Source organism: Camelus ferus, chromosome 11 (assembly GCF_009834535.1).
Source record: "Camelus ferus isolate YT-003-E chromosome 11, BCGSAC_Cfer_1.0, whole genome shotgun sequence".
Lineage (NCBI taxonomy): Eukaryota > Metazoa > Chordata > Mammalia > Artiodactyla > Camelidae > Camelus > Camelus ferus.
The window spans coordinates 22,822,296-22,833,184 of record NC_045706.1 but is presented as its reverse complement, the minus strand read 5'-3'; the positions used below and the strand labels follow the sequence as shown (position 1 = coordinate 22,833,184).

General features: G+C 39.0%; 1 protein-coding gene across 5 annotated transcripts; it reads left to right on the top strand.

Moving 5' to 3' along the window:
- Positions 1-5,638: 5,638 nt before the first annotated feature.
- Positions 5,639-10,081, top strand: SFR1 (SWI5 dependent homologous recombination repair protein 1). Of its 5 annotated transcripts, XM_032490999.1 has the most exons (5): positions 5,639-6,523; positions 6,783-6,893; positions 7,251-7,366; positions 7,963-8,373; positions 9,404-10,081. In XM_032490999.1, the coding sequence occupies exons 1-5, from the start codon at positions 6,511-6,513 to the stop codon at positions 9,593-9,595; spliced, it is 843 nt and encodes a 280-aa protein (XP_032346890.1). In that variant the 5' UTR covers positions 5,639-6,510; the 3' UTR covers positions 9,596-10,081. The 5 variants fall into 5 exon arrangements, with proteins under 5 accessions (XP_032346890.1, XP_032346892.1, XP_006183056.1 ...); XM_032491001.1 differs by lacking the exon at positions 6,783-6,893 and having other exon boundaries at positions 5,643-6,519; XM_006182994.3 differs by lacking the exon at positions 6,783-6,893 and having other exon boundaries at positions 5,643-6,523.
- The last annotated feature ends 808 nt before the right edge of the window (positions 10,082-10,889 follow it).

Sequence of the window (10,889 nt, the reverse complement as noted above, 5' to 3'; positions counted from 1 at the left end):
ATGGGCTCAGTTTTTGTGGTGTTTGATCTGCTATTTGGACCTCAAAACCCAGGTTAAACCTGTAGGATAATTTGTGGTATGGAGTAAACAAGCCTATAATCAGAAATCTCATTATAAAAAATAGTGCTTTAAAATACAAGTTTTGTTTTGCTTTTTTAAGGGAAAGACACATACAGTAAAGATGTCTCCCTCCCTTCCCTTACTCTCCTACATAATTCTTGGCTGTGAATTTTGAGCTCTTGAGGACAGCTTCAGCTACAAATGCAGTGGTCCAGGAAAGCTTCCTGTAATCTTAGCTTCAGCTACAAACGCAGTGGTCCAGGAAAGCTTCCTGTAATCTTAGCTTCAGCAGTTATTGATTGAAAGGTGATGGGCTTGGAAGGCTTGCCTTGAGAGCTGCTAATTAGTGTGTAAATGTCCAATTTCAGCCTCATAGGTATTCTCAATAGTCTACATAATTCTCACCTGCAGTCTTTCAAATCTGTGATAACATGCTATTTTTCACTCTTTAAAATCAAGTCACTTCAGGTACTGGCTCACTGCATCTACTGTTTGATATCTATGGATTTCTTTTTCTGAAATGAATTCTCTTTCTAGAGTTTAATTTGGGGACTTAATCCCATTCTGAGTACAGAAGAAGTCTATCCAGATTGAGGGGAGCAGTAAGCCTGATTCTTTCAAACTATAAAAATGGAAAATATTCATAGCAGACAGGGTTGTAGTGCTGGGTGAAACTGGTTGATTGATTTATCCTAAAAACAAATTGCTTGGGGGAGGGGGCTGTAGCTCAGTGGTAGAGTGTTAGCCTAGTATGCATGAGGTCCTGGGTCAATACCCAGTACCTTCACGATTATTGGAATGAAACAAGGTCAGCTTTACATACTTTCAAAACCTGAATAAAACAGCTCTAAGTGAAAATAGTATGTACTGGGAAACTGCTTTTTTAAAAAGAGGAACATCTTGCCAAAGATTCAAACTCATTCCTTTTGGGGCAGCTTAATTGCACAAGCTTTATGCTAATTATTGTTATATTAAAGATTTGGCAGCTTTACAAAAATCTTAAACTTGTACATGCAGGTTCAAAATACCCTATTTCAATGGCCTAGTGTTAGGCTAGGAAAGCATTTCAGATATTGCCAACCTGTAGTAATGCTTGTTTTTTTTTTCAAATGTATGGGTGGTTTATAATTTATAGTTTCATAGAAATTTGCTTAACAAATGTGGATGTGATTAGTTGCCTGCCACCAAAACCCAAATCTGTGTTCTTTGCTATCTGCCAAGTGACAGGCTTTCAAAATTCAAGACCATCTTTGCTGCTAAATGTTATCCCTGCACTTGGTATGAACTGCACTTACAGCAGATCTTCAGCAACACAAAGGTTGAGTTTTCAATATCCAGCATTTATAAAAGGGCATCGATTCACAGGTTACAAAAGAGTGTAAAGAAGAGAGTTAACAGTACAATGGGGATAGAGTAAGCCATCATTCCCATGTACTATGGAGTATTGGAAAACAATTAAGTAACTCTCTCTTGATTAAAAAAAATAAAAGTCTGAAAGCAGCTGTAAGAAATGGATAATTTGACTCAGAGCTAGTCACTTACATCAAGTGAAAAATAATTGAGATGATTAGGTACTTGAGAGCTGCTATAATAATAACCAGAGTGGCACAAAGGGGAAATTTTGGGAGGTGGAAGGGTTGGGAAGAGTTTGAGCTAAAGGTGTACACTGTTAAAGGAAAAGTATTATCTGTCTTAATTTTAAAGTCTAAATAGCTGGGTGAAATCTTGGAGAACCACGTCAGGGTGAATGTAGGCTGTATTGTATGTTTCATTTCCGGGATCCTATCCGTGGGAAAGATATTTTTCACTATAAAAAATAGTGATATCATTTGCTGATTGTGGGCCACCAGAATCATTATTAAACTTCTCACATTGTTTTTTAGCAGCTATAGAGGTGTGGCAGAGATGGAGAGCTGAGTAATGTTGACGTTATTGACAAGCAGTATAACTTAGACGACACAGTGCAGGAGACATGGGCGCTAGGCATGACCTTGGAGGTGGAATGGAGAGGATCAAGGAAGAAATGACTTTGCTCAAGCTGCCTCCCCCACCTTTGATCATGCCTCGCCAAGGGATCCTCCCTGGGGATTCAGACCTCTCTGTCAGGGTTTCTGCATTCAGTGGGTATGGTACTGTTCATAAAGGTCCATGATGAAAATCTAAGACATTTTACGTTGTCTTTGACAGTGGTGGGAAAGGGATTAAGTGTCAGTCTAGCTCTCAGATCCTGAACTGGGCCAGAAAATTCCTGGTTATAGGCTGATTCACAGATTTTCTCTACTTACTATACTTAGCATCAAAGTTTGCCAAGGGGAGGAAGAGCAGAAGCCAAAGCTCAACAGAACATGGCAGAATGGTCTTTTAACTCCTTATTTTCCTCGTACTCATAGACACTCTTACCCCCCCATCTTAAAAAAGCATCACCAAAAAGAAACCTTTTATATTCTCAAAACTAAAACAGTAATGAGAGGCAAGAGTAGAAAACTGAGTTGACTTCACCGGCACTTCAAACAGATTTCAATACTGTGAAATTATCTTGGCAGTTGTTATCTCTCAAACTTCAGGTGGTTAAAGATGATTATAAGACATGTTCTGTTGCTTAAGGATTTGCTGACATCTATTGCCTTTTTTTTCTCCAAATGAATGCAGGGGTGACATTTCTGAGTTAATAAAGGATCTAAGAAAGATGTGGCCTGGAGCAATACTTTTATTACCATTACTTTTCCACAATCTAACTCCTCTGCCATGACCCTCCCACTCACCCACACCCTACCCTCTTCCTCACCATTATTAATTTCATGTGAATCACTCTATTCTTCTTCAAGAGAACACACCCCACTAACAGCAGTGAATCACAGCCACTCTTGCTTCCCTAGTCTCTAATGGACCTGACAAAATGCCAGAGCTAATAGAATAAAAGGACAGGAACTTCAGGTGAAAGGAGCTCTTTCGATTCTTGTTCAGCATATTACCCTCAATATTAATTACCAGATAAATTTTCTGGTTGCCTCGTGGTGAACAGTTTTTTTTTTTTTAAATCACATTAATACTACTGACCTTCCCCATATCTCCATGCTTGAAGTAGTCATCCTACTCAGTAAGGCAACCTCTCAGGCATGCCTAAGAGCTAAGTAAAGGGCTCCTTCATCTTGAAGTTCAAAATAAAATCCTAAAGATGATTATACAGTTTACCCTCAAAGGTCACCCTTTGATATCAAAGTCTTCAGTAGTCTCTACAGATGAATCAATCACACATTACAGAATTCCATATGAGATATTTAGGTAACAGAAAAAAGAAACAGAAATATTTTGTCAATTACTCAAAGGAAAATTTATGAGATGATGGAGCACTAAAACACATCTTCTTCACCATGGCTAGGTCTATGAGATTGAGACTTGAATTCATGACAAGAGAAACCCAGAGGAGAGATTTTGAAGGTGATTTTCAACTTATATACAAATGTCATAAGAAATACTGAAAGCCAGTTGAGAGAATTTACTAGACTTTCTTTTAAGTGTTATACACTTAGTTTAACTTGTCCTAATGGACTTATCAACTTTATCATGTGGATTTTATAAAGTTCTTCACTCAAGTGGATTTTAATTCTGGTTTTAAGTGTGTATTTATATTTTGTTTAAAGAATACCTGTGGATACTATGTCTACATGATACGAACATTTTTGTTAATACCGAAAAGTCAATGGAAAGAAATTTAGGTCACCCTGAGATTACTGTTAAGATTTTTAAAGTAATGCAAAAGCCAAGAATTTTTTTAAAAAAATCTACAGCAATAAAATTTTAAATTGTGGCTTAAAAGTGTGTGTGCCCTTGGTTGTATGGAGACAGAGACAGAAAGGGACTATTCACTATTCTCTTCTTGCTATTAAACAAGGAAAAAAAAAACCTCATAAAGGTTTTTAGGTTTATGTCATCATCCCACCAACAATAATCATAGACAAGAACAAACGGAGGAAGCACTTTACCACTCCCTGATGAATAATAAAGCGTCTAACAGTAGCCTTGGGTATTGAATAAATTTAAAAACACAGAGAAAGCCTGCCTTAGATTAGTATTAATTACTATTATCATTGAATTCTATTGCTCAAATTGTTCTCTATGGTGGAGTAGAGTCCTTGCCTTCTGGTTCTCTGGGGCAGTATTTTTCCCAGACTGAAAAGTTTCATATGAAACACACAATGTCCTGCATCGAAAACAACAAACTCCTTATAGGCCAGTAGACTTCAGTTCTTAAAGACATGGAAATGGTTGCTAGGCTTTATCTAAAGGTACAACGAAAAGTATAGGAACTATATTCCAGATCCCTTACCTAAATTGAGAGTGAAATGTATGTTTCCATTTTAGCATGTGACGGGAATAAGTAAAATGCAAACTTGTATATGGGAAAATCATTCAATTCTAACAACACATGGAAGTCAGAAATGTAGGTCACCAAATGCACATTTCTGAAATACTGGTTCTTCTGAGTACTTGTTCTGAAGTTCTTTGAAAATCTGGCCAAAACAATCCCATTTAGTATACCAGTTCATGTAAGCAAGTCAGAACAATTGCAAGGCAAGATGTTTTCCTTTATGCAGCCAGTAAAAACACAGCTCTAAGCTTAGGTTGTAATGATAAAAGGCTTTTGGAGCAGCTGATTTTCGGGAATCATAAAAACAACCCAACTTTACGCCCCAAGGTGTAAAGAATATGCAGAGTGTGCACTGTGCTTCTAGTTCAGGACAAATCACCGCTTTTTTCAGTATGAAAAACTGGTGCTAATGGATAAGTAAATGGAGAAACAAATGTACAGACTGAGACCTGTGGCTTGCTGAGGTGAGTAACACCTGTATCACAAAATTGTAAGTTCTCACTTTCATTCTGTAAATTCTTTGAGCTTAATTTATATACTTTTTGAAAAATTTAGGAGAATATATTATTAATTGTATGTGGAGGCTCCAAGTTTTCTGCTATTTATAGCTTAAATTGTGAGGGATCCTACAGATAACAGCATCTTTAAAAAATCTGTGGCTTTTTTGCGGGGGGAGATAAGTGAAGGCATGAAAGAATTATATAATGCATTCCTTTAAATCAAATGAGTGGTGAATATAGCTGCACATATAACGTGAAAACTATTGAGTGCTTCCTAGATACCTACAGCCATTCTCACTGCCTGTCACGAATTTTCATTTTTCAATCCCTAGGAGGTTGATACTATTATGCCCACTTAACAGATGAGGAAACTGGGGCACAGAGACACTACATTACAAAGCACATAAAATAATGATGCTGAGATTTGAACCCAGGCACTTTGACTCCAACATTTACGTCTTTAATCACCGCATTAGGCTGTCTTCAGGTTCTGTAACTACTTTCCACTGTTTAGGGCTCAGTTCATTTCTTTTGGGTCCTGGCTACTTCTAAGCCATAATTACCAGATGTTAGTAAAAAGCGTCAACGTTTAAAATGGCCATTCCCCGGGATTCAAAACACGGGCCCCTTAAAACTCCCAACTTCCATGTGACTCAGAAATTACTCAACTGTCTTTTCCTAAACCCAGTGCTCCACCCAACTGAGTTAACTTTGTTTTGCACAGCAACGGAACCTCACCACACAGGAAACCAGGATTATTTTAGACGAAGGATGCTGCTGCCCACTACTCAGCAAGGGCCCTCTCTGCCTCAGACACCCCAGTTCTGGACCAACCCAATCGTATTTAGAGATTGATCTGATTCCTATTGTGGCACCACTACAAGTTTCCTTGGGCTACATTTCCTCTCAGATTTGACGAAAAGATTCGAAGCCAACCTAAGGAATCTAACTTTTCAGGTAGATTCAGCAGAAAAGCCGCGGCGGGACCGTGGAGTTTGCGGCAGCAAAGACTAGAAATGAGCTCAACTGCATCCGCCGGGACTCTTGGAGGGATTTCTAACCTGTTTGATTCTCAACAGGCCATTTAGCCCGGCGCTGCTCTTTTGCGGTCTCTGCCCTTGGAGTTTACAAGCAGTAAATTTAACACACAGGCGGCCTCGCGGCCCTCGGTCCCGTAGCGGCAGAAGAAGGGTCTCTGCTGTGGGGAGCACGAAGGCGAGACTGACGGGAGCTACCAGACCGGGAGGGGCGTTCTCAGGAGTCCTTCCCACACAAAAACCAGGAAACAGGGAGGGAAGGCGCAGCACGCAAAGGGGAGGGAGGGGGAAGCCGCGAAGAGAAGAGCGCCCTTCTCAGGATCTGTTCGTCGTTTGGAAGCTCAGTCCAGCGCGCGCTCGACACCCGCGAAAGCCCGCGGCCGCGCGCGCGCGGTCCCGCCGCTCACTGGCGCTGGGCGGAGCCCAGCTGCGCGCGTCAGTCAACCTGGCCAATCGCGCGCCTCTTCCGCCTCCCGCGCGCGGGCCCGCCTCTGAGACGCCCGGCTCCCGGCTCCGGCAGCGCGCTCGCTCGGCAGCGTTGGGCATGGCGGAGGGAGGTAGCGTGTGGGCGCGTGGGTGGCTGAGCTCTGGACTCCGAGGATATGATGGGGAGGGGAGTAGCGCTCTCTTTCCGCGGTCAGGGCACCGCTCCACTCCATCTCAGGGCTGGGGTCTCTCGAGGGCTCGTGCGGGTTTTCTGCAGTGGCGGGAGGGGAGAGAGGACTCCTGCCTCTTGTTTTTTCCTTTTCCCCTCTGGTAAAGTCGATGGCCTTTGTTTGAGGAACAAGCTTCAGTTGACTCTCCTTTTCACCACAGAAACGATGCGGACTGGAGTAAATTTATCTGTGCCTGAGCGCCTTACTCCTCAGGCCTGGAGGGTCATTCGTTCTAGTGACGCAGCTTTTAGGATTTGGAGAAGTGTGAGAGGTCTGATTAGGTTTTTCTGAGTCACGGTTTCAGTTACATTTCCTTTCACTGTTATCCTTGAGTAATGACCCCTCCACATCGCAGTTTTTGAGGATATTTTGATTGATAAAAACAAATAGGGGAGTTGTTTATATGAGGTGCTAGCTAGTTATGAAAAAATTAGTAGTCACCATGTGGACCAACACAATGATTTAAAAGGTAAACGGAAAACTGCAAAAAGTGCAAGAATGAATCATAACTAAGTGAAAGAGGAAGTCTCCGGATTACTTGTGGATGTTATGTACAATAAAAAATTATTTGATAAAAATTGAGGCATATATCGAAGTGTGGGTTAATTTGATTTTTTTTTCCCCGTAGAATTAAGCCAAGATATCAAGATGGGAAGCCCATCAGACTCAGCTGTGATTTTACCTAGCACTCCACAGGCCGGTGCCAATCCACTACCTCCCCAAACAAGTAGTTCAAAAAAACAAGTATGAAATTTTTAATTCTTTCTATTCTGTATTTCTAAGTATTGTGGCAGTGGTGGTTTTAAGCCCACTGATGATTGTTAATTAACATAATGTGTAGATTAATAAGTAATTTTATTAACAAAGAATTTAGGTCTTTCCCCTAAGATAATGAATGTATTAGACCTCCCCTCCCCTTAATTTTCTCTTGACTCAATTATTTTCATTTAATTTCAAGTTATTACAACATTCCAACAGGAAGTTTGAATCTGTGATATCATGAAGGTCTATTGTGGAAAGATCTAGGACTTTTCCTTAATTCGTAACTCCGAAACACCTAGAACAGTGTCAGGTATGGGCTAATTTCTGAACAAATATTTGTGATTACTGGGATGAGTGTCTCAACACTGTTTTAGAAGGGTGCTGACTAATTGAAATAAAAAGAATAAAACTTAGTGGAGTTTCCAGGAATTAAAGGCATTTTGTGATGATTACTTGAGATATATGGAGACAGAAAGCCATCTAGTGGTGTCTGCCATAGAAATGTAACGTCTTGATTTCTAGTATATTTAAGAATGTTTTTCCTGATTAAGAGTATTAACTTTTGGTGCCTTTTTCAGCCTATGAGTGCAACCCTTAGAGAACGATTAAGGAAAGCTAGATCTTCATTTAATTCCTGTTACAGTGTGGTGAAACGACTTAAAGTAGAGAGTGAAGAAAATGATCAGACCTTTTCAGAGAGACCAGCATCTTCAACAGAAGAAAACTGTTTGGAATTTCAAGAAAATTTTAAACACATAGACAGTGAATCTGAAGCAAGTCCATATTTGAAAAATACCTTCAAGAATATCAATGTGTGTGAATCTAAATCACCAGATACTGAGTCATGCACTGATCTCCAAAATGACTTTATGAATGAGAATCTTCCTAAACAAGAATTAAACAAAGAAAGAGCAAAATTGGTGAAGCAGATTCAGGAGAAAGAAGACCTTCTTCGGAGGCTAAAACTAGTCAAAATGTATAGGTCAAAGGTAGGAAGAATTTCAGAATCATTGCCTGATTTTTTTTTTTTTTTTCAGTTTTAGACAAATGGTAGGGAAGTAATTTCAAAAAGAAAAAAAATGAGTTTATTTTAGCACAGTAAGAGATAAGTATCCAGAAACCTGGCTTCCAGCAACTTTAACTCAAATATAAGTCATAGTTTAGAAGAGGCCTCTAAACACCAGATACAACTTTTTAAAAGTCCTAGCCCTCATTTAATATACAGTTGAAGTTTTTCTCTCTAGTTTCCAGTCCACAGCAGTATTAGAAATTTCAAATATTAGTTGCAAGTGCAATGAGAACAGAAGCGACAGCTGACAGTGAATGAGTAAAAAAGCTAAAAATGGGCCACAGAGTACAATAAAAAGTATTTTTAGGAATGATCTTTTGTTCCTCCAAGTTACTGAAATGTTCCAAGCATTTTCTTTAAGAAAACAACAAATATATATTAGATTTCAATCCAGATAGGTTGAAATAAATAGAACTTGGGCACTTGGAAGAAGGTAACCCTTACTTATCTGGATCATTCACATATATTATAATTGCTTCTTCTTTCCCAGCAATGTGGAATAAATTATGGAAACTATGTTTTATTTACTTTCTTGAATTTTTAGGATTTTTCTAAATATAACGACTTGGGTTTTATGAAATAGTGAATGTTGAAAAATATTAAGTTGAATATCATCATTTTTTAAAGTTTTTTTTTCCCCTATATTGTTGCTTCTTTACATTGTTTTACCCTATTTAATGATTTGATTTTTCCTGGAGATTAAGGGTGGCCCAGAGATTGGACCAAACAAAATAGCTATGGAATTTTGGCTTAAAATTTTAGTGACACTGTAACCATTCTACTTAAAACCATCCTACTTTTTTCTTGGGTAGAAGTCCCATTCATGTCCAAGTGTGTTACCCTTTAAAATCTACTACTCATCGACTGATTTAACAACTTGTATTAAGTAAGTTAAATTAGGATGACTATCTAGTTGACATACATATATGTTTTTCTTTTTCCTATTTCAGAACGACCTGTCTCAGTTACAGTTGTTAATAAAGAAGTGGAGAAGCTGTAGCCAGCTGTTGCTTTGTGAGTTGCAGTCAGCTATGTCTGAGGAGAACAAGAAACTAAGCCTTACTCAGCTGATAGACCACTATGGGTTAGACGACAAATTGCTACACTATAACAGAAATGAGGAAGAGTTTATAGGGGTTTAATTCATAATTTTTTCTCCAGAATATCTTTGTGAATGACAACTTAATTAAAAGACATTTATACATTTTAAAGGGAAGATATAAACCATTAGGGCTTAGAGAAAAGTATCCTGGTGAACCTGGATCAGTTTAGGCCCTGTGTTATGTAAACTTGGTTCTAAAATGAAAATTTAATATTTTGAATAAATTTGTCAAAGAAAACTTAAAAGTTAAACAAATGTGAAAAAATTAAATTATGTTTAAAAAAATAATTTGGACATTTCTGGAAATGAGTTTTAATACATTGGTTTATTGTGGTAAAAAGTTTTAAATGTTAAAAAAAAAACCAGTCCATCTAGTGAATGTCTAAACCTGAACTTGCCTAAAAATCCCTGCCTCTCCTAAGTTTATGATCCTTGTTTCCATCCATTTACCATATATTTCCATCTGGATGGCCTAGCAGGTAATTAAATTCAGGTAAATAAAATTATATTGGTTTATGTCTCTTAATATTTGTTACTTGTATTCCTCATCTCATCTAATGAAACAACCATCTATTTCTTATAAAACCACATATCCTCATCTCCAACTTCAAGGCATCATGGCACACAAGCCCTTTTACATTGTTCTGTGAAATAGGTTCAGATTAGCATCTGCTCCATTAACAGTGACCCCTCAGCCAGAAATCCATCTTCACTGGGTTGGGGTTCTGGCTGCCATGTTGTACGTTATCTGTCATCCTGGTCATAGATAGACATATATGACCCAAGCTGCCCCTGAGAATTTGGAATTAAGCTCAGGAAAAGAAAGCCCATCTCTTTTTGTGGCTGGAGCTGTTGTATGTAAACTTGGAAGCAGAAAAGCTGGTGTGCTTAAGAAGGGCAGTGTGTGCCCTTACAGAGAAAGGCAGAGATCATAGATGGAGAGAGAACTTTGTGGATCAGTGACTTCCTGGTTCCAGTTTCCAATCTTCCTGAGTGAGGGCTTTCTGGATTTCTATTCTTGGGTCCTTTAAAGGGTTAAGACAGCTTTCCTTAGCTTTTGTTTTTGTGTTTTTCAATCTTTAAAAAAAGATACTTCCCTACTACTTGGTAAACAGCCACTACTCTAAGCTCCACGCCTCCCCCAGGTGCTCCTCACTTTCAGCCCAGTCCCCTCCCACGGTCTAACAAACTTTTAATGTTCAGCATATCAGGACCCTGCACTTGCATACATTCTAGTTATTAGTGCTCATGCCAGTAACTTACCCCTCCTCACCCCCTAGTCTTGCCTTCCAGACACTGCCACTGTCATTGGCTTCTATGAACCCAAGAGGACT